Raw genomic sequence first — 23,548 nt, 5'->3', positions numbered from 1 at the left:
GCCTCTTTGCCCCCTCCAAAACTGGGTCTGGCCTGACTCCTCTCAGGAGCACCCTTCATTTGCCCTAACACACTGAAACTGGAAACCAGACAGCAAATGAGGTTGCTCTGGTCCACATGAATGAACCATGTAAATTTGGCCTCAGTTGCTTCTCTGGGGAAGTGGAAATTGCTTATCTGCTGAGGAATAGCAGGTGAGCAGGGCAGAGTTCTGATGGGAACCAGTCCTGCAGTGCGGGGGTTCCCACAGAGAAGTGAGAACACTCCCATCAAGCTATCCTGGGCTCTGGTCAGGAGTCACTCTCAGAGCACTTGGACACGCCTGACAGGAACAGGGCTGGCACAGGTTCTTCCTTCCCCTGGAGGAATATGGAGAAAGGGATCCAGGAACTGGATCAGCTTAGAACCTCTTATTGCTTAGTTAGAAAACCTTGGCTGGGCCCAGATGGCCAATTTGACCCAAAGGCTAAACTAACCCTTAGGGTGGGTCTTGAGAGAGGCCCCTCCCACAATATTAGGATGGAGGCCTAGGTCTGGGCCTTAGAATGAGAAGCCCCCATTTTCCTTCAGGAGCTGCCCGTGGCTAGCACCAGAGCCCTCGTCCCCTACCTGCAGGACCCCATGGGAACCAAGGAATGATGCTGGGGGAAATGACCACATGGTTTTGGGGACTCTGTTCCACTTGTGATACAGGGGAAACACAAGGCCTCACAACCTTAGAGAAAGCAGGGAGGTGGCACCATAATGCTAGAGAAAGATGCTAGTCAGCCAGATACCATCCAGACCACCAAGCTGCTATTCCCCTACCTGGCTTTCTTGAAATAGGTTAGTTCCTTAGGCTGGACCTAGTGTGTGGAAAATGAAAAGGATAATGGGGATGAGTCCAGAGTGGGAAGTGTCCTCACACCCTAAACAATGTACAAATGCTTTGTAACATCTGCCTCCAGGGAAAACAGATGATAGGAACTCCCTCCTGCCTCAGAGGGAGGGAAGGAAGAGAGGAAAGAACCACATCCAGACCTGGGGGAGGCCACGATTAAAGCAGTGATGCTGACATGGGGCCTCCTTTTGGGGGGAACCCTGTGCTCCCAATTACAGCAGCACTTCCTCTTTTTCCATCCTGGGGAAACTTCCATTTTGTGACTCCTTTTTAAAGCATTCACTATTAAAAAATGAAAGCAAGAGATATGCAAAGGGCAAGTGGGCAAAGGACTCGCTCATCATACCTGTTACCAGAGGCAGGAGGCATGTGTGTTAGGCTGGCAAAGTAATGATAGCAACACCCACTACTCCCTCCCCCCCGGAAAAGCAGGAGTGCCTCTGAGGTCCTGGAGAAAAGGAATGACAGCCAGGAAGGATGAAAACGGAGAGAGCTTGGCACAGGCCAGGCCCCAGGGGAAGACAGGACAGGAAAGAGCCCTGCCCAAGAAAAGGAAGGGCAGATAGGGTGCACCCTTCCCGGACTTTGGAACAAAAGTCCTTGCACCAGCACCAGCACCAGCACCAGCAGAGAATCCCTGAAGACAGATTTACAGACAGTCCCAAGCTCAGCTGATCTATACACAAGCCAAGGGGACACATACATTCAGGCTTTTGGGATTTTCCTCTTCCCTGCATGTTCAGTGCCACCCACATTCACCGTAAGCCCAGGACTACAGCTTTGTCAGAAACAAAACAGGCCCAACACTCCATGTTTAGAAAGAATTTTAAAACAGAGTCAAAAGAACGGAAATCAGTTATCTGCCCTCTTCCATGGCAGGGAATAGAGCTCCTTCCCCATGGGTTCGAGACTTATGGCTAGGTAGTGAGGAAGGCAGGCCCAACACCCAAGCCTTGGGAGACACAGAGGGCCCATGCCAGGCACTCGGCTGGAGGCAAGTGCAGCCCTTGAACTGCAGGACTCGATGGCCATGGGGGCGACCAGTTCTAGAAACAAGTTTTCATCTTCCAGAATTGTTGTCTATCTGCAGCAGCTGGCTGGAGAAAGGGTTCAAGAAGGAGTGTGCTGGGGCACCCAAAGGCAGCCTCTGACTGTTCCTTTCTCCTTGGCACAAGCCTTGTAACACTGAGGAAAAGGCCATGGGTTTGGCAATGGAGCCTTGAATAGTCTTCATCCCTATAGAGCTCAGTGGCTCTTGGGGTGACTGGAGAGGAGACGAATTTGGGGAGTCTTGATCTTTCAGCTTCTTCCCCAAACTGAAACACTTATATACTTGAACACAGTTCAAGGCAACACACACACATACACACACTCTCTCTCTGTCTCTCATCTCAGGAACCCATTGGAGGAAGTAGGCAGCTTGGGGTATCATTGGTCTAACATTTGCCCACTCAGCATCTAACCTGTCCTAAAGTTCATTCCCATTACTTCTATTTCCAGGCCCCATTTGGTGAGATGCTCCAGCTTCTGCTCCATCTGTCAGGCTGGTCTTATAAAGGCACAGTGTAGGAAAGTCCCCTCCTGGGATGGCCATTGCTTGGAAGCAGGGCTAAGGGGCCCGAAGCTGCCCAAGGCTGGTGTAGACATCCTCTGCTCCACTCAACTCCTCAAAGATTGGGATCAGGTTCAGCAACTCGGTGTCTGCCATGTCATCAAACCAAGACTGCACAGGCACCTGGGGCAGGAAAAAGGCAGCATAAATCTCCCAAACGCCAGTTCTTCCCTCCCTTGCCCCAGAGCCCCTGGAGGCTGGCTGGATTCACCTAGGATGGTGTGCTCTTCTGGTAAAGTCCGAGGGTCCCCTACCCACTTCCTCTCCCACCTAGGGCAGGGACTCTCCCAACCCCTGTAGTGTGGGTATGTCTGGACCACTTACTGCATTCTCTGGATGGAAGATATAAGAAGCAGGCGAGTTGTCCAGAATAAGGGTTTTCCTTAGGTCCCTTCCCAGGCGACTAAGGTCCTTGACATAGCAGCCCTGATGGAACACACAGGACTCACGGAACAGGCGGGCTCGGAACACCCCACACCTATCTAGCAGATCCGTCACAGGGTCAGCATACTGGAGAAGAAAAGACACTTTTGTTTGGATGTAGTTCTGGTTCCCCAGTGGCAATCTGGGGGCCCGCAAGGGGCTGCTGGAAAACCTCTGTAGCTGCCACACCTGTTCCCAGTATCCCCACCCCAGGTACCTTGGCCAGGCTGGCAGTGAAGAGAACACATTCAAAGAGTTCCCCCATCCGTCTCAGGAACTCGTCTACATAAGGCCTCTTGAGCACATACACCTGAAGAAAAGCAGAGGCTTGTTGAAGGCATCCCTGTGAGGGTGAAGCTTCACAGCACCAGTAACTGTCACCACTTACACAAAAAGCAACAAATAGTTTCAGACCTTATTCTGTCCAGATTCCCATACCTCAGCCTTTGGGACCACCTGCTGGAAGCCTGCCCCACAGGCCAATGTACTAACAGTACCTCCTCACCAGGCTTCATCTGGCTCGGTGGCCCCAGCCTTGACCCAGCTCAGGAAGAAATGCGTGCACCTATGTCCCGGGGGCCAACTTGGTGTCCGGCGGTGAACCATCAGCTGCCTCCAGAAACAAGTAATCAAGAATAGGCCTCACAGATGGAAATAGCCTATCCTGGATTACTTGAATCCAGCCACAGCCTCTGTGGGAGCTTCCTGTCCTTGGCTCTGGCAGGATAGTCTGTCTGTCCAGGTCACCATCAGGAAAGATTGCAGATACTTCCCGACGCCTGATGCCCTCACACAGCTCCTCTGAAATGCACCAGGGAGAAGTGACTTTTCCCCTCAAGGATCACAGACCAGACTGTTGCTCTAGTGCCCCCACCCATTTTGTACTTGCTTACCCAATACCCCTAACACTTGTGTCCACCTTTTAGGACCTTGCACATTTAGGCCTCAAAGATCCATTGGCTACATGTCCCTCATCAGTCTGCACGCTACTGCTTCCCCGCCTCTAGGCTCTTGCCCGCTCACCCAGGTGACACAGGTGCTACTAGAATCATCCTGCAAAGCCCCTTTTATCTCTCCCTCTTCCTGGCTCTTCATCAAGCTCAGCATCCCCTACTTCTACAGGTAGGCACCCTCATATGTCATCATCCAGGCCCCTCCTTCTTAATTAGGATTTCACAGTACATACTGCCTGTTTGAAAACACGGGTTTTGTACATCCCTACACCCTCAACTAGACTGTCTAGGGCTGCTGAGCTGAGGCTGGGCAGTCCAAGGGCTAAGCCTGGCTCTGAGCAGGGGCTGGCTCTGGGTTTGGCAGAGTACCTCAGCTGGGAGGGGTTGTGCTGGTGAAGAAAGCCTCTGATGGATGCAGGATAGTAACGGCAACCCATGGAAGACTCAAATACCATTTCTCTACAAGTTACTCTACTATTTGACCAGGCCATACAAGCAAGTATCAGGGCTACCGGGGTACTGCTCCTGATGATCCCTGACTCTCAGGCCAGCTGTCAGGCCTTCTGGAAAAGCTTTTGCAGTAAACGGTTTTCCACTATCAATACCACATGGTCCTTAACCCTGGACTGAGCAAGTTATGCAGGGCCAGAGCCTGATCTTATTTAGATTCATGTGCTCTTTCTTTTAACAGATGTGTACTGAGCATTGGGAGGAATCCAGTTTAGGGACCCAAAGGGACTGGAGAAAGATTCACAGAGGAGAAGCCTGGCTGGGGAGGAAGAAATTCCCTAGCTAGATGGAGAAGGTGGGGCATGGGCAGCAGAGAAAACAGCTAGTATTGGCTTCCTTGCCTGGAACAGGCAGAGAACCAACTATTCAGGATTAGAGAAAATGTAATAAATTATACAATAGTGCTGGTCACACTGGGAGAGAGAGGTGGTGATCAATAAATCACTATCACTAGTGATTAAATAATATTTAATTTCAAACAGCTTGGCTGCAAAGAGAAAAAAGGTGACAGTTAGTAGGGGATGAGGGCTGAATTTTTTTTTTTAAAGACAAGGAAGCCTTGAGTGTGAAAGGGTGTTAAAAGTACCAATAAAAGAGGCTGCAGTTACAGAAAGGGATCAACTGATGGAACACAAGCCCTGAGAGAACAGAGGACCCTGAGCCCTTTGGGCTGGGTGTGGCCTAGCAGGCAGCTCACCTGGTGAGTAGTCCCCTCAATCTCTACAGGCACTATGAAGTCAGCGTTGTTGATTGGCTGGGAAGGAGAAAAGTTAATGAGGTCAGTGTGGTGGAAAGGAGACCTGAAGCCCCTGCCACAACACTGCACTGTCACCTGGGAGGGTGGGAACAGATCTGAGACTCCAGGAAGCTCCTCCAGCCCACTGAGTGGTTCTCACTCCTGCACAGGATGCAGTGCCTCCTCTGGTTCTCCCTACTCACCACCCCACTAAATCTACCTGAGCGAAGTTTCAGGGCCTTCTTGAGTTAACAAACTTTCTGATAAAAAGAGAGGGGCTAGGTCCAAGGCGATTCAAGCCCTCTTTTAGGCCTGCCCTGTAAACAACTCTGGTGCACTCTGTACCATGTGACTAGGGGGTCACTGGCGGCTTACTGGTAGTGAGTGGAGGGAGCAGGGGTTCCTACTCAACATTCTTTGGGCCAGTCTCCAGATTTTTGTGATGCCAGTGTGGTGGCCCAAATGCTAGAGGCCCGGCCTGCCCATCCTGATCATTCTTCTATCATCAACTTTAGGCCACTTTAGCTCAAGATGGGTGTAGGAAGGGCTCCAGATGTTGTTACCTTAAAAGAACTATGCACAAGGGTTTCATCCAGGTCAATGACCACACAGATCCTTCCCTGGTCTTCCTCTGTCACCTCTGGGAGCAGGCAGGTCCCTGGGATCTAAAACCAGAGCCAGGTTGCTGAGATTTGCCACCAAGAAAGCCCAGTTGTTCCTCTCAGCTGATCTCTGGGAAGAGCTGCACTCATCAAGGAGACAAAAGACCCCCCCGCCCCAACTACTACCCAAGAGAGATGCCACTTGAAGGCCAAGAGGTATAAAAAGAATAGACAAGGTTGGCTCCTTGGCCTCAGCCTCCCACTGGACTATGAAATGATCTGGACACTGGAGATGGAGGCCAGGGCTGGTGTGGGATGGATACCAGCTATCCCCCCAAAATCTAATGCCCTGTACATGATGGGCCCTCAGCAAATATCTGGAACAAATGTCTTCCCAGGATGAAGAGGTGGCCAGCCAGACATGGAGGAATGAGGGCATCACCCCATGGGGTTATCAGGGATCATGGGGTCTTGGGCTTCTGAGCACGTATCCGGTCACATTCACATACCTGATAAAACTGGTACTGGAGACATTGGAGCAGATCAGACTGCAGGAGAAAAGGAGACCGTCAGTGCCAATCTATTAATGCCTCCTTCAGCCCATCTAAAGCCCACTACTTCTGCCTAAGGCTGGGAGGGAAATTTTCTCCCCAAGACCCCAGCCCCCTGGAAGATACTATTGACTCTCCTTAAGATGTGGGCAGGAAAGGCCAGACCTTCCTTTCCACATTAGGCCTGATGAAGGGAGGAGAAGACAGTGTCCCTGCTCTTAGCTTCCACACTGTCTCTCAGTTGGACAAAGAGAGGAACAGGGAACTCAAGTGAGTGGTGCAGGGTCACAGAGTCAGAACCAAAGTCAGAATTCCTCGCTGTGGTGGTTTAGCCTCTTGCTTAGTCCTAGAACCCAGGCTTCTCCTTGAGTATATGTATTTTCTATGCATTCCTTTGGGGAAGACACATGGGGGTAGGGCAACCGAGCCTCTACAAAACAGAAGCCAGCCAGTGCAAACCCTCACTATGGGTCCCAAGATGGATGGGGAGGTGGAGTGCAAGAAATCAGAATGCCTTCCCTACCTTTTACTACTAATAAAAATGTTATTATGGTTGTAAAAGGTAGTGTGTTCTTAATGGAGACCTCAAAAAAAAAAAAAATTAAATTCCTACCACTTGGAAAATCTTAACTTGGTATTTTAGTGTATTTCTTTCAAGTTTGTTTTAGCAGTTTTCCCCCCAGTATACAATTTTGTTTTCTCACTTAATGTTGCAACTCAATACGTTTTCATGTTATTATGAACTCTGTAAAAATCAATTACTTAATAATACTGTCACGCTGTACTACTGGAGAATGAAGTGATTTTTCATCTATATACACGTCATTAGCCTGGCTTTGAGAGAGAGGGACAGTTAGACCTTGGGGTTTCAGAAAGAAGAACCAATGGCAATGGGGGCAGAAGGATTTTTGGTCAGGACTATTCCTACCCTTGAAATGTCAGACATATTTACTGGTCATTTTGAGGATCAAAGACACCCATACATCCCCAAATGTTTCTCACGGGTATAGGACAGAGTGCTAGATGGAGTTATCAAGAATGTGGAAGAATTTCAATTCCTCGGTTTCCGGAAAGTCAAGTACCTTGGAAGGTAGTTTTACATAGTAAAACAAACGACACAGGATTTACAGCCAGAATGATCTGAGTTGAAACCCTGACACTACCATTTATTAATTGTTAACTCTTTAGGGGTTACATAAACCTTCTGGGTCTGTTTCCACATCTGTAAGTGGGAATCTCTGCATCTCCCTGCACAGTTCCTGGAACCTGGAAGGATCTGGACTGCAGGGGCCCTTAGTCATGACAGGGACATCCAGGTGGCCCATACCACAAATGAAAAGCAACAGAAGATGAACAAACTATGGGTCCATCAGAGGGAGGGCACGGCCTCTTCTGAGCCAGGGATCTCAGTGACCTCGGGCAAGGCTGCGTGACCACTTGCTGTGGATGCATGGACCTCCACTAGCCGCTCCCTCCTTCATGGCATCACACCACCCCGATCCATCTACCTTAGCAATGGTGTTGGCTTCCTCCTTGTACGCGGAGAGCTCAGTGGAGGAGCTTGACTGGCCAACATGCTGGGTGCGAAAACAGCAGAAAAGGGCCTTGAAGATGTTACGTCCACGAGGCTTTTTAGGAGAGGACTTGGAGACCAGGCCTAGAACAAAAGGAATGATAAAGCACTGACTACAGAGTGTCTATGTCCACAGGTACCTTCTCCCAACTCTGGTGCTATATCCCCTCTAGTCTGTAAGCTCCACCAGGGTACACAGTATGGGCTTGGCTAATGTCCAAATACAGTCAGCAGTGAAATGTACACGTTTATTCCAACATCTTTTCTCTAGTGCATAAACAGCAGAAACCCCCACTTTCAGGTTTGGGAAATGAGCTATAAAAAATTTGTTCTTCATTTTAAGGTGGGGGTGGGCACTCAAAGATGGCACCAGGTATAGAAAGTAGATGTCCTTCTGCTCTGGTAGCAGCACACTGGGGGTATTCTCAAAATTAATTCACAAAGACACAGATTCTCTCTGACTAACACCTGTTCCCACAAGACTACCCATTCTAGATAAAAGAGTGACCTAGACCTCTTCCCTTAAAGTTAGTGAAGCTGTAGTTCTGTTCAGGGTCAGCTTCCCTAGCTGCTGGGTCAATGGTGGCAGAACTGAGACACATTTGACTAGAGAACAGAAGAGCCACAGCCCCAAGGAAAAAGCTAATACTTTGTTCATACCCTTGTCTCCTCCCACACTCCAGCCACTTAATACTCCCCTCCCCTATTCTTAAACTAGAGGCAGATGAACCCCCTTGGGACACATATATCCAGTGTTAGGTTTTAGCCTGATGTCCCTGCTTCCAGACTGCAGCTGCTCAGTCCTGCCTTGATAATTCAGGCTTAGGAAATACAAAGCCATTTTTTCCCTTGTTAAACCTCATCTGAGGATTTTTTCCCCATTGATTTTGAGAGAGAGTGGAAGGGGGTAAGGGACGAGGGGAGAGACATAGACATCAATGTGAGAGAGACATATCAATTGGCTGCCTCCCACACAAGCCCCAACCAGGGCCAGAGATCGAACCTGCAACTCAGGTACTGCCCTTGACCAGGAACTGAATCCACGACTCTTCTGGCTCAGGCCGATGCTCTGACCACTGAACCATACAGGCCAGGGCTACATAGCCATTTTAATAGAATGCTTGGTAAGGCAGCCCCAGAAAGGCTAAGCTGATTCAAAAAGCTATGGGCATTAAAGGATGAATTAAAAATGATTTTTTCAAGTTCCTTTTGGTTTTTAGATGAACTGTTCTGGCAACTGTTGAGCACATCACAGGTGCTGTGGCCAGGAGATGGCGCCACACAACCACTGCCAGAATGGTCCTCAGCCACAGGTGTCCTCTCCCAGGCCTGTGTAGGAGGATGGGCCTACGGATTAAACCCAACTCATTTCACTTTAAAACACACGGTGAACTACTGTGAAGGAAAATAAACGCTGGAAATGCTAATGCCTTTGTGGAAGAAAAAACGGCAAACTGAATGTGACACTGAAGTCAACTTTCCCTGTTGTTCCCTGTAAGAAGGGAAGGGGAAGGGGAAGGGGAAGGGGGGAAGGGGAACGGGAAGGGGGGAAGGGGAAGGGGGAAGGGGGGAAGGGGAAGGGGTGTGTGTGTGTATGTGTGTGTGTGTGTACGTACACACACACCCACACACACACACCCACACACCCACCCACCCACCCACCCAGGAACTCTCCACCTAGTCCTCACAGCACACACCGCACCATCAAGGTTGCCCTTGCAAGACAAGATGATGGAAGAGCCATTTAACACCCAGTTAATGGGCTGCCTGTGCCCCTAGAGAGGAGGGGAGAAAACCAGACTCTTCCCCAGGACCAAGGATAAGGAAATAGCTGCTGAAGAGTCAGTCAGTCAAGTGGCAGTCAAGTGGCAGTCAGCTCGGCTGCAGGACCACTGCCTCAGCTCTGACTCAAAAGGCGGAGGGATTCCTGTAGGTGCCTAAAGGATGTCGGTCAGTGGGTCCCCCAAAGCTCGCGCACGCGCGCACTCTCTCTCAGGCCAGATCCCTTGAAACTAGTATAACTAACTATTAGAAACCTTTTATTTTATTATTAATTTTTAAAATTCTCACTCAAGGATATTTCTCCACCCATCCTCAGACAGAGTGGGAGGGAGGGAGATAGAGAGATGTGGAGAGAGAAACATCCACAAGAGAGACACATCTACTGCTTGCCTCCCGCATGACCCTGACCAAGGCCAGAAGACCAGAGCCAGAACTAACGGCAAGTGAGGTATGTACCCTTGACTGCAATGGAACCCAGGGCTCTTTGGTCCTCTGGCACACGCCCCCACCGCTGAGCCAAACTGGCCAGGGCTAGAAAATGATCAGGATTTTCTCTGGCCAGTTTGGCTCAGTGGTTAGAGCATTGGCCTGCTGTCCAGAGAGACCTGGGTTTGGTTCCTGCTAAGGGCATGTACTTTGGTTGCAGTTTGTCCCCGGCCCTGGTTGGGTTGTGTGGGTGGCAGCCACTTGATGTGTCCCTTTCACATCGATGTTTCTCTCTCTCTTTTCCTCTCCCTCCGCTCTGTCTGAATAAAAAAAAAAGTTCTCAGGTGAGGATTAAAAAAAAAAAAAGAAAAAGAAAAATATCAGGACTCTCAAGCAATTACCCTAAAGACCTGGATATCACTGTTGAGCTCCTGGCCCTGATGGAAGAATGAAGATTTCCAGGGACTGGGGATTTTGTCTGGAAGGAAGAAAGTACATTGGGAACCTCCGCCCAAGGTCCCTGTATCAGGGAACAAATGCTAGAGCACAGCCCAGCACTTAGACAGCAAGATGAGAGGTTCCTTTGATTTTTCCTATTCATAATAATCTATGCAGAAACTAGAGGTTAAAGACAGCTTCTCTACCTGCTTATATGACCCACATTCAATTCCAAGCCCAGGGACTCAAGCAAATGCTGACACAAAGCTGCAAAACCAGAGCTGAACCATCACTTTTCCTTTGGTTTATGGTTTCTTCACACAGAACCACAATCAGAGGCTTAACCTGGGCACTGAGCCTTTCTTAAAAGGCCCCACAGCCCAAGCCTTTTCTGAAGAGAGGCCATCAAGAACTCACCCAGCATCTTAGTGAGACACTGTGAAGGCTGAGTAATCCAGAGAGGCAAGGGGGTGAAAGGGGCAGCTGGCTGGGGCCAGAGAGGTCTCATTGGTGTCCATGGCGGGAGGCAGAAGTGCCTCAGTGTTAGAGAGCTTCGTGAGGTGGAGCTGGGGGCCACTCAGCTTGGTTTGAGCTCTGCACAGGGGATGAGGGTCTTCTTAAAATATACAATGTGCCCTGGCCAATTTGGCTTAGCAGTTAGAGCGTCGGCCTGCGGTCCAGACAGACCCGGGTTCAGTTCCCGCTGGGGGCACGGATGCAGTTTGTCCCCGGCCCTGGTTGGTTGTGCGAGTGGCAGCCACTTGATGTGTCTCTTTTACATCGATGTTTCTTTCTCTCTCTCTCCCTCCCCCTCTATCTGAACAAAGGGTGGAAAAATGTCCTCGGGTGAGGATTAAAAAACAACAACAACAACAATGTGACCAGGCTGAGCCTGAGCCTCAGAGACCACAAATGCCTGGACCTCCGGGGGGCAGGCTCTCAGAGCAGAGCATAGAGCTGTGGTGCCTGGGGAGGGTACCCCAGATTCACTACCCTTTTCCCTATTGGGGCCCCACTTCCTTCAATCCTTCTCTAGGCTATCTGTCCGTACCTTTACAAACACTGTCACTGAGAATGCATCAGGACCACCTCAGGCTCCCCTCAACATGGCTGTCACCTGATAGGGCCTGCAATGGCCTCACCAAGTACATTCATCAGCCTCCAGCTCTCTATGTAACAGGTACTCAGTCACTTTTACTGGCTGCGTAAATGACTCCAGGGCTCCAGGACTGTCATTTCTACAGAACCAGGACCTGTGGACGTCTTCGCTGGTTTGCAATAGCCCAGAAGAGTTCTACGCAGAAAAGGTGCCAGTGTGTGAGAAGAGGAAGGTGGGCTCTGAAGGAGCTGAGCAGAGACAAATCACTTAGTCTTTCTGGGCCTTGGTCATGTTTACTGAGCGATGTGCCAGCCTGTGTTAAGGCACTTGACATCATTACCTCATTTAATCCTCACTAAAAATCGATCTGTAGGCACTAATCCCCCATTTTCCAGAAGGGAAACTGAAGCACAGAGAGGTTAAGAAACCTGCTCAAGGTTACACAGATAGCAGGATAGGAGAGCCAGGATTTAAACCCAGGTCTCCTTGAATCTAGGGCCCCCAACAGCTCAGGGGCATCCTGTTTGTTTACTCCTGCAACAACTGGGAGGTTGTGAAGCACTCTCAAGGTCTCTTAGAATGTTCACTCTATTCCCCTCTAGGCTGGGCCAGTCAAAGATCAGTCTAGCCCTCTTTGCTGTCTGGTTGGGCGGGCCTTGAAAGGTATAAGGGGTAAAACAGAGCAAGGCTTGAATTCCATCCCAGGGCTCATCTCACCCACACCCCAGCCCTGCACCTGTTTTCCCTGGCAGTTACCTCTGGGAGATCAAGACAATGGGGGATGGGGAAAGGGGAGGGGCTGGAGCCAGAAGATTTGGTTAAAGACCTGCTTTGCTCAGTGGGGAACATACACCAGAGTGGGATCTGAAACTTGTGTCAAAGAGCCTTTCAAAGGGCTCCTTTCAGCCGGCACTCAGCATTGTGTCTCTGATAGGCAGGTGCAGGCCACCCCTCTACCCCTCTGTGTATGATGGGGAGGGACACTGACCCCCCTCCCCAGGAGGGCACAAGATTTACAAGCCTGTGAAGATTTCACTGCTCACGATTTCCCTGAGGGAGGATGGGATTCCAATGGGTGCCATGTAGCCCCATAAGCAGCTGATCTCTCTCCTTCATCCTACTGCTACCTGCTTTGTGGACACCCAGCCGACCTCTTCTGCCCAGCTGCCAATGTGCATCTGCTCTCCCTGCTCCAAACATCTGGCTTAGGGCTGGATGTCAGAGAGGACCAGCCCAGAGCTAATGGGCAGAGCTCTGGCTTAAGAAGAAAGTGTTTAAGTGACTGAGAACAGGGAAGCCAGGCCACCCCTGTAGTTCACTACTCTAAGGCTTCCTATGAGGCAGAGTGTGAAGAGAAAGGGGGACCTGAGAGGTATCTCCTACTCTGAGCATCACCTGGGATAGGGTCCAGGCTCTGCCAGTTACTGACTCAGCCACACAGCCTCTATGAGCCTTTGTTTCCTCATCCATTAGTTGGGGTAACAGCAATACCTCACTCCTGACTGAAATGATAAAGAACAAAACAAACTTACTGTCTGCACAGTAACACAGTAACATACTGTGCAAACTAAAGCTATATGTACTTTAATTATCTAAAGCAGTGGTTCTCAACCTTCCTAATGCCGCGACCTTTTAATACAGTTCCTCATGTTGTGGTGACCCCCAACCATAAAATTATTTTCGTTGCTACTTCATAACTGTAATTTTGCTACTGTTATGTCTTAGGTGATCCCTGTGAAAGGGTCGTTTGACCCCCAAAGAGGTCACAACCCACAGGTTGAGAACCGTTGATCTAAGGAAAGATGACCACTACCTTACAACACTGTGGGCCTCATTCCAGGAGGCCAGCCAGCTAAAGGAGATCAGGAGCCCTCCCACCCCAGCATGTGGTTGAAGCTCAACAAAATCATAAAGGTAACAGAGAAACTATGACCATGAGCAGGTTTCAAAAAGTCAAAACAAACTCTATACCTTCTCCCAAATTCACTACAAAAGTTGTTTTCCAGCTTGCAATTCCTGGGCTGGTATTCTGCAAATAATAGGAAAGCAGGTGAGAGGTTTTTTTACTTGAGATAAACAATGCCCTCTCCCCTTGTGTCTGCCACTATTACCTCAAAGAAACACCAAGATGGGAACATTTATTTGCCTCTGACTCTTAAGAAGCTTGTGCATGTACACGTACACACACACACACACACACACACACACACAGATGAAGACTGGCTTTGCCAGGCCAGGACAATTCTATTTTTAACCTTCTTCTGAAGGTCAGGTTCAGATATCACTGTTGCCAACAACACAGCTTCGTGTCCCAGGGAAGGAACTCTTTACACATCCACCTGGGATTCAGCAGAAGGCAAACTCTCAGGCTACTGGGTTTTAACAAGCCCATTCATGTAGAAGGATGCTTTCTTGGTTCATTCCTCAGAAGTACTTTCTTCTCCACCATCTCCCCTACCCCCACAGCAAAGGATTTAGTCCGGCTATCACTATAAAATGGCCTCTCTGAGGGGACCTCCCTCCCTTTAGCTATTGGAGGAAGGAGAGTATTTGGAGCATTTCCGGCCCTTCTTGGCCAGCTGCCTGGGCCCAGCAGCCAAGACACATCTGATTGGGGCTTCCCATGGAGAGGATTCCTCCCAGGTCCTCAGCAAGGGGCATCTGTACCTTGGCTACGGACAGGCCCTAAAATGCCAGGTGGACGGAAGGGCTCTTGGACCAGCAGGTGAGTCAGCAGGGGGCAAGAGGGTGAGAGATGCCTAGACATCTCACACACAGAAAAGCCTGGAAATAATGGAGAGGGTGTACCAGTTTCCATAATGCCAAAATGCTGACACTGTTCTTTTCGTATAACAAGGCAGGCAGGGCCTCACCCAGCTTAGCAACAGTTCCCAAAGTTCCAAAGAGCAGCTGTGAATCTGATAGCATGAACTTTTTTTTCTCCTTCTCCAAAAAGGATTTATTTAGGAAAAAGAAAGGATTGCATTCCAATACATGCAGCCATGGTGAGCCACGTGCACAAAGGGAGAGCAGGAATGGCATGGACTTCACGTCTCCATTAGTTCTCCTTCCCTGGACAGGCAAGTTCCCTGAATCTCTTTCTCTCTCCCTCCACTCCACCCCCCCTTTCAGGCCTGGGTCCTTAATGCCACCTGTGGGGTAAGGGTGGGGGTCACTGGTCACTGGCTACCTCGCCTCCCGTCTTTTTCCTGCCACCTTTAGCAATCTAGTCACTGATCTCAATATAGGGCCTCAACTTTAAGGACCTTCCCTCAATGACTCAGTTTTGGGAGCAGGGGATTCCTGACAACTTTTAAAACATGATCAGGATACTCTATCAATTTTAGAATCAGTCAAAACACCCTCCTGGGCCACTCTCACATACTTTAAAATATGCTGGGGTGAGGGTGAGGTTTCCAGAAGCAACAGGTCCTGGACCAGAAATGGAGGAGCCATTTCTTTTTTTTTTTTTTTTTTTCAGTCCTTTCCTGAGGATATTTTTCCATTGATTTTTAGCTAGAGTGGGAGGGAGGGAGAAAGAAAGAAACACACTAATTGGTTGCTTCCCACAGGACCCCAACCAGGGCTGGGAATTGAACCCGCAACTCTTTGGTCTGAAGGCTATCACCCTAACCACTGAATCAAACACCCAGTCCCATGCCAGAGGGCTCTTGGATGTCAGGAAGTGATCTAATGGCTCACAACAGCAACAGGTACAGATCTGAGATACCATCCAGGAAAACCCAAAGGGCTGGATCCTGCCCCTGCCATGGCAGGAGGCTTTGCCCCATGCAGAGCCAGCAAGGGCAGAGATGTCATGGAGGACTGGAAGCCATATTTGCCCACCTTGAGCCTCTCTCTCGGCACTTAAGGAGATGCTGAGCAGGACCCTGTGGGAGGTTGGGAGGGAAAAAGAAACCTGCCAAGCAGGATACACCCTCTGGGTGGCTGTTTCAGCCCCTGCCTTGGCTCTCTGCCGGATTCCTGGAATGCTTGGGTTTAGTGAAAGACTGAAGAATCCAGGGCCTCTTTCCCCTCCAGTTATGGAAGCCTGCTTTAAGTGACACGCAGATGAGAGAGAAATGGAGGAGGAGTGCAGAAGACACAGGACAAAGTAAGGGATTCTCAACCATCTCTCCTCTGACCAGTGAGCACAAGTTACCACGTACGTGGCTTTAAATCCTGGCTCTGTCATGTATAAGGTGTGTGGCCTTGGGCCTCAGTTTCTTCATCTGTAAAATGGGAAGACTAACATTACCTATTTCACAGAACTGTGAAAATTACAAGGAGCTTAGGGTGTGTCCTGGTCCTAGTAAACGATCAGTAGGTGTCAGCTGCTAGTCATTAAGTACAGAGTACTTTCATATCCATATCTCAGTCTCAATCTCAAAATGTGCATATTGAAAGAGACCATAGAGATTTCTTCTCATTCCAGAGGTCACACAAAGGTAGTGGCAGGGCCAACCCTGGGAAATGGCCTTTCCGGGACTCCACCAAAACCAACTGCTGTCTCAGTCTCAGTCTCTCTCTCTCTCATACACACACACACACATTTACTCACTGGGGCTGGCCAACCAGTTTCTTCCTTCCTTTCTCTCATGGCTGGCCTCTGCAGGAGGACTGGAAGGAGTCAGCTAGGAAGGACTGCCACGGAGTCTGTCCCAGCTCTAGGGACACTGACCTGGTCCTCCCACAGCCCTCAGCTTCACCTGGGACCATCCAACCAGCAAAGGTGTGTCCACCTAGAGAGCATTGAGCTAGAAGTTGGGTCACTTGGCTCCTACCTCACTTCAGCCTTTCAAACAGCTCTTGCCAAGGGCATAACCTTTTTTCAGTTCAGTTTCCTCACAGGTCAATCAGGAAATCAGGAGAGGTCTACATTGCAAGGTTACTTACCAGGGGCTTCAGCTTACCTGAAGCTTGAATTCAAAGGCATTTAATGCTAGGAACAGTACCTGGCCAATGGTAAGTGCTCTATAAATATTGTCTGTGATCATTACTAGGTAAGTAAGGATCATTACTCTGTCCATTCATAGTGAGAAAACTTTAGAACTTCCCTTTAGAAGCTATAGGATCTTTAACAAACAGCAAAATTGGATCTATCCAGGGGACTCTTCCTGCTCAGGGCTAAATAGGCAGTTGGGGCCACTGCTGTGCTTAGCTGGCTCTTCTACAGGGACACCTGTCAGAATCACAGGGAGCATTTGGAACATGAGCACACCCAGTCCACCTGCTGATGCTCTGATTCAGTAGGACCCAGGTGGGATCTATACTTTTAGAAAATGTCACAGGAGAATCTGATGTGTGTCCCTGCCTGGGACCTGATGTCTAAAGATTGCCAGTGGTCATAGCTAACCCTTCCAGGGCTGGAGGGTGATTCAGCCAGAGTCCCCTTGGCCCTTTTGTCCACCATATCCCACTGACTCAGTGTCTCTGCAGGTCTCACAGAACTTGTGCCCTAAGGCCTGGCTTTCCTTTCTAGGGGCACTTGCTCCATTATATCACTGAATCAAAAGACCTAAACCAGCTGTCCCTTCCTACAGGTCACTGTTCCTGTGAAGGAGGGGCCCTAGCCCCATTCTACTATGGAAACAGAAGACTTGGGATGCACCATTTTGGGAAGGGGCTTCACAGGCCTGCGTTATGCGATTTGAGCTTTCTCATGAATCTGCTTAGCTCTCACAGGGTTTGGGGCCACATTTGTTTCCTGAGAACAATGCAGGAGATAAAAAAAGAAGGTATAGAATAAAAAGAGTAAAAGCAAAGTGTGATGTGGGGATGGGTAGGACGAGGAGCATTTGGGAAGGGAAAGTAAATGTCAGGAGGTCCACTCAGATCAGGACATTTACACCTCCTGCCCAAAGGGAGGTCTGCATACTCGCTGGAGAGTTCCCATTCTGTAGGCACAGAGCACTCAGACCAGAAGGGCTGGGCACTTTGCTGGTAGCATAGACTTTGTGCTAGTTGGCCTCTCGTCCAGAGAGGCTTCCAGTTCTAAGTCAACTTCTCCACTTTGATTTCTATTAGTTCCTTCATAAGATTTGCATGCTAATGAGCTCATCAGCATCTCGGTTGGGAACTATTCCTCCATTTCAGACTGGGAGAGCATCATGTCAGGGCCACACCCAATCCCATGTCCCAAAGACAAGTGAGTTAATTCTGTGCTTCCTGAGAAGGCTGGACTGAAAAAGAACGAGAAGCAGTTTTTTGCTGTTTTTTGTGCTTTCTCCCTGTTGTATCCCAAAACCACAGCAGCAAAGACATAGTTTAAGAACATCTATTTCTCTTCAAAACCTGTTTATTTTTCTCTCGTTACCAAAATTCCCTAAAAGAAATATGAATCTCACTGGATTCACTAATTCTTCAAACAAATGCACACAGTAAGGGAATGCAGCACAGGTGTCTCAAATCTTCATTATGTTCCTATCTGAGAGGTTGAGCATCTGCTCAGAAGGTTTAGACTTCAGAGACTCTTCATAGGACGTGCACAGCTTCCTGGCTTTCTCCCACCCCCAGATGCCCAGGCCCTAGACAGAACTGCAGAAGTCCTAAGGCACATGCTACTCGCATTAGTACCAATAAAATCTCACCCCAAGTCACACTGGCACAAGAAGGGGTCTGTGAAGCAAGGTCATGAGGTTGATCCTTTCAGAAGGCCTAAGCCCCCACATCAGTGTCCCCTCTGACCCCTGGCCACCTGTCTTTAACAATAAAACCCACGTGACTGTGTGCTGTTTGCATTATGTCCTGGGGGGAATGGAGATACAGAGTAGCAGTGGTCTAGCTGTGTAAAAAAAGGATGTCAACATTATCAATCACCTACTAAGTACCAGACATTACAGACGTGTAGATATCAACACTCCTACTTTACAGATAACTCGCTCAGAACACTTAAGAGATCTGCTAAGTCTCACTGTGAACAGGAAAAGCAGGGATTTGCACTCAGGCCTGAAGCAACCAATTTTGCTCCTGGAAGGACTCTTTGAAGTAACAATGGACACTTAAACTGCTGCCCCTGCATCAACCCCCCCCCCCCCACACACACACACTACTACCTATTCCAAAATGGGAATAGACAAGATCCCCAAATTATCCAAAAGCTAGCAGGAAGAAAGTGAGGAGGGAGAGTAAGGGATATATTTGCATATAAATATGTATGTAATTACATATTGCCTTTCTTTCCCATACTTAGTTATGAACACTTCTATTAATAAATTATCCAAATAATGGCTGGGAGCATCAATTCACCTTGCCTAGAAACATGATTAATACAGCATTTACTAGTTTTTTTTTTATCCTCACCCGAGGATATTTTTCCATTTTTTGTACAGATAGAGTAGGGGGAGGGAGAGGGAGTAAGGGAGAGAGAGAGAGAAACATCGACGTGAAGGGACACATCGAGTGGCTGCCACCCGCACGACCAACCAGGGCCGGGGACAAACTGCAACCAAAGTACGTGCCCTTAGCGGGAACCGAACCCGGGTCTCTCCGGACCGCAGACCGACGCTCTAACCGCTGAGCCAAACTGGCCAGGGCAGCATTTACTAGTTTAACAAAATTCAAGATCACAAGCGATTCGGAAGTTCCCACAGAGAGGATGAACAGGAACCTCTCTATCAACCAGTTTCTTTAATACTCCTATAGTTGAGAAGGAAGGAGACAGGAACACCATTCTCTCTTGCCATCTCAGGAAGGGTTTTTCACAGCAATTCCTAAGTCTTGCTCAGTTGAAAACTCTAAGTCAAATTCAGTAGCAGAACTGCAAACTCCCTGCCCCATGATGTTAGGCATTTCAAACTTCATTGCTGAGTTAGCAGTACTCCCTTGAGCAAACAGAAGTTCAAATCACCCCACAGGCCACTACCCACTCCAAGAAAGGGGGAGGGGAGAACTCCAAAGGAGGCACAGGAACCACCAAGAGGCCAAGACTGGGCTAGGAGGGAGAGGAACCAGAGGGGCAGGAGGAGCCAGCTACAAACAGGCATGGTGGACCCACAAGAGCAAGCTAAGGAAGAAAGCCCCAATAAGACCGAGCCTAAGCTTTTCAAGAGAGAATAAGGCAGAATTTCTTCCTTATGGGGAGAGGAAAGCAAGAGCTAGAAAAACCTGCCACCACCCTAATTCTTAGGGATGGTCAGCTACCGGAACCTGTTCAGTTGCACATCTGAGAAGACAACCCAAGGCATCAATCTTCCTCTGCCTGAAAGGAAGAGCCACTGGGTCTCACGGAAAACAAAAAAGGTCTCAAAGGTCCTGACTCCCCCAAAGGGCCTGTGAGTCACTTTGAGCTCTGGAAGAGGCTGCCTCCACCCTCTCATTTCACACTGGGAGGTTACAAAGGTGGCCTGTTTCCTTGGCTTTCCCCACCTAACCCCAAAGCCCACGGTACAATCTCCCAGCAATGGGATGACACCTTTATATGGGGCTGCAATAAATGGCCATTCTCTGGTCAAACGGATAAAACTTTTCTATTTTACACTGGATATTACACACAACCCTGTCCTTGCTGTAGGTACCAGGGAGCCATTTCATCTGTCTGGGAAGATGATTCCGTTTTGGCCGTTTTATCATCAATGCTTTCAGCAACTTTCTTCTACTTCCCCAACTGTAATTACTTTTGAATCATCAACACATGCAGCCAGCTCTGAGAAAAGAATGCTAAAAAACAAACAAACAACCCTTCAATGGCAACGAATTCATTCAAAAAACACTCAAACTAGGAGCAATTTATTTGTTTTCTATAAATGTATTTGTTAATAAATTGCCTCACCCTCCATTCCCTTTTTCCAAAGGGAGGAGGGCCTAGAGATGTGGTGCTATGGAGAGGAGGGGTTGGCAAGGAGCTCTTAAAGGAGCTAATTAAAACATTTGCTCTCTACCTCCATTTTTTTTTTTTTTTTAAAAAGATGCAGGATTTATTTGTAAATGATGAGGGACTCAGAAATTTGGCTTGCTGGTTGCCCAAGCAGCCCAGGAAGAAAGTATGCCTTCTCTGGAATGCAGTCAAATTACATGGGGGAGAGAGAGACCCATGGCTGCTGGCTTAAGAAATCAGATTCCACCAGGGATAAATCTGAAGGACAAGCCACATAAACAAAGGAAATGAAAACGTAACTCCAACCAGCACCAACAACTAAATACTGTCAAGAAGCCAGCTGCTTTGCTTTCTGCTCTCATTTATTCTCTTCCCTGCTGTTTGCTCTGATGGATGAACTGTAGAGCTGAGCTGTAAGATGTCCCTTCAGCAGTCCAACTTGCCCTCACTCCTGGTGTGGTGCAAGGCACCCTCCTGAGCCCCTATTGGAAGAGAGAACTTGAGTGGGGAAGTACAGGTTGTTCTGCCCCCTTCTTATCAACACTGCTACCTTTGGAATCCTTCCACACCCAAATTTCTTCAGCTCTGGCTAGCTCTTGGAGTCCTTTCCTGGAGTGTGGTTGGACAGAGAGTGAAGAGTCAGGAGTGAAGTTATCAACATGGAAAGCCTTCCCTCTTCTACCCTCAGCACAGCTGAGCAGCAAGCAGAGGGGTGAAATTGCAGCCTGGGTCACACAGCCTGGTTAGTGATGCATCTAGGGAAGCAGGGAGTCAGGGTCTTTGGAAGGGCTGGGATCTGAGTAGGCAAGATTCTCCCCTTCCTAAGGACAGGCTTATTTAAGGAAGAACCAGTGATACAAGAAGCATACACTGCCCCCCACACGGGGAATTTGGGAAAGGATGACACCACCACCCCAGCTTCTTTGCCCCAGGCAAGTTGGAGGACCTCCTTGGGGCTGTGAACCCCACGAATTAAGTGACCTGCTGACTAATGTTACCAAATAGGTGGAGTTGGGGCAACAAGGAGACCCCACTGCTGGCCCCCCACCAGGCTTTGGGCCTTAATGTGTTCCACTGCAACACTAGCACTGTACGCCTTGTTCTGGGTGTGTGTGTGGGGGGGGGGGGGGGACGGACCAGGGAATTTGGTCCCAAGAGCGTGCTGTCCCCAGCTCAGGGCCAGGTGGCCCCAGTCTAGAAGTTCTCCAGAAAAAAAATGACGCTAGTCCTTAGTCCCCTCGGAAATTCTGTCCACTGTTTTAGACATATTTCTCAAGGCCCGAAGAGGTACGCTGAGGAGGGGGAAAGTTTCGGGGCCTCCACCATGGCTAAATTCAAGAGAGAACCCACCCTCGGGTCCCAATCTTTGCCCCGCCCCATCCCCCAAGCCCACCCCAAAATGGGCCTGCCCGCTAGCCCCGTCGCATCTCCACTTGACCCTCAGGAAGGCGGGGGCCGCGAGCCGCTGCCCACAGAGAACTCGCACTTTTTCGCTGCGCGATTCAGAAACACGCCGGGTCTAATGCCACCCGGCGAATTATGTAACCAGGGACACCGCTCCCGGGCTAAACAAACGCCGCTCTGTGTGCAGAGGCGGCCCCGGGAAAGCGCACCCGGCAGGGAGGGGCTCAGGCCGAGCCTCAGGGTCGGGCTGGTTTGCTCGGCGAAAGCGCCAGGAGGCGGCGGTGCGAGAGCCCAGCGCCGCCGAGGTCCGGGGCCCAGCGCAGGGCCGCGGACGGGCCAGGTCAGGTCCGCCAGGGCTCGGCCCCTCCCCCACCACGGCCGCCCCCGCCTCCAGGCTGTGAACTTGGTCCCAAGTCCCGCCGGACGCCGTTACCGCCCACAGCCTGGGCGACTTAGGGGTGGGGGTGAGGGGGGGAGGCGGGGGCCTGGGAAGTGCTGGACTCCAGTCCCGGCTCCATTCCTGTCCGGGACCCCTCCATCCCCCTCCCTACCCTTCTCCCCTAGGTCCTAGGGCAGCGCGCGTAGTAGTGCGGGAAAGTGACGACCCACCCCCCAACTCTAGAGGGGACGGACGCGGGTGGACTCGTGGTTCCAGCACTCCCCCCCTCAGTCTCTCTCCCGGGGGGAGGGGGTACAGGGCGGAGTGACAGCTGCGCAGATGACGCCCCTCCCCCTCAGGAACCCGGAGCCCGGGGCCAACACCACCCCCACGGGGGTCTGAGTGCGGACCCAGACGCGGGGCGAATGGACTCAGGGTTCCGGTCGGAATCCCCCGTTCTGAGCCTCGAGAGATCGGGGGCCAGGACTCGGTTTCGGGGCTGTTAGCCCCCTCCCCGATCGGGGGCGACTCAAAGTTTTGGGAAGTTGCTTGCCCCTACCTTGCTTGGTGAGCACCAGGGCGTCTTCCCTGCGCGCCTGGGTGATGATGGAGCCGTGTTCCATCTAACAATCCCGTGGGCCCGGGCTGGCTGGGCGGGAGGACGGGCGGGCGCGCAGGCTGGGCTGGGCTGGGCTGGGGGGCCTGGGCGGGGGCCCGCTCCGGCTCCTGCTCGCGAGACTCGGACTCCCACAGCTGTTCACATCCCTGCTCTCGTTCCCTCCCTGGGCCGGGAAGGGAGGCGGCCTGTACAGAGAGCGGGCGGCCCGGGCAGCAGCTCCCCCGGGTGCCCCCGGCCCCGATCCCCCGGCGGCAGCTCCGGGCTCCTCAGTTTGGGTCCAACATGGAGAATCCGGAGCGAAAACAAGAGGAGGAAATGGGACACGGGGCGGTTTCCAGGCTCCCCCCTCCCCTCCGTACTCCAGATAAACAACCCGCGGCTGCAGCGCCCACCCCCGCGCGCCTCCGGGCTTTGGACTCAGCCTCTCCACGGCCCACTGGCGCCTCACGTTGCGGAGCACCGTCCTAGGCCCCGGGACCCTCTGTCAGTAAGAAGCCGGGGCTGCGGAACATCCCGAGCTTTGCTATTTTGTTACGGAAAAAGCGAATCCCCGAGGGGGGTGGGGTGGCGGGCGGGCTGGCTGGCAGGGGAGACTTGAAACCGTTCCGGCGCTCCAATTGGCCCTCTCGGAGAAAAGGGGCGTGCCCCCTCCTTACTATGCGGTGCAAGGACCCAACAACATTCCAGTCGCTACGGCCACGCCCCCGGGCCACTCCCCTTTCGCCCGACTCCGGCCTCCCAGTCTCC

General features: G+C 50.5%; 1 protein-coding gene across 1 annotated transcript; it reads right to left on the bottom strand.

The window, feature by feature from the left end:
* Positions 1–1,690: 1,690 nt before the first annotated feature.
* On the bottom strand, positions 1,691–23,332 carry CTDSP2 (CTD small phosphatase 2). The gene is made up of 8 exons (XM_036251149.1): positions 22,742–23,332; positions 7,775–7,923; positions 6,225–6,263; positions 5,677–5,778; positions 5,075–5,131; positions 3,132–3,224; positions 2,816–3,001; positions 1,691–2,614 (listed from the first exon to the last, which is right to left on the bottom strand). The coding sequence occupies exons 1-8, from the start codon at positions 22,803–22,805 to the stop codon at positions 2,489–2,491; spliced, it is 816 nt and encodes a 271-aa protein (XP_036107042.1). The 5' UTR covers positions 22,806–23,332; the 3' UTR covers positions 1,691–2,488.
* Between the last annotated feature and the right edge of the window lie 216 nt (positions 23,333–23,548).

The sequence above is a fragment of the Molossus molossus genome, unplaced genomic scaffold (assembly GCF_014108415.1).
Source record: "Molossus molossus isolate mMolMol1 unplaced genomic scaffold, mMolMol1.p scaffold_m16_p_10, whole genome shotgun sequence".
Taxonomy (NCBI): Eukaryota; Metazoa; Chordata; class Mammalia; order Chiroptera; family Molossidae; genus Molossus; species Molossus molossus.
Note: the sequence above shows the minus strand (reverse complement) of the source record. Positions and strands in the feature narration are given on the sequence as shown.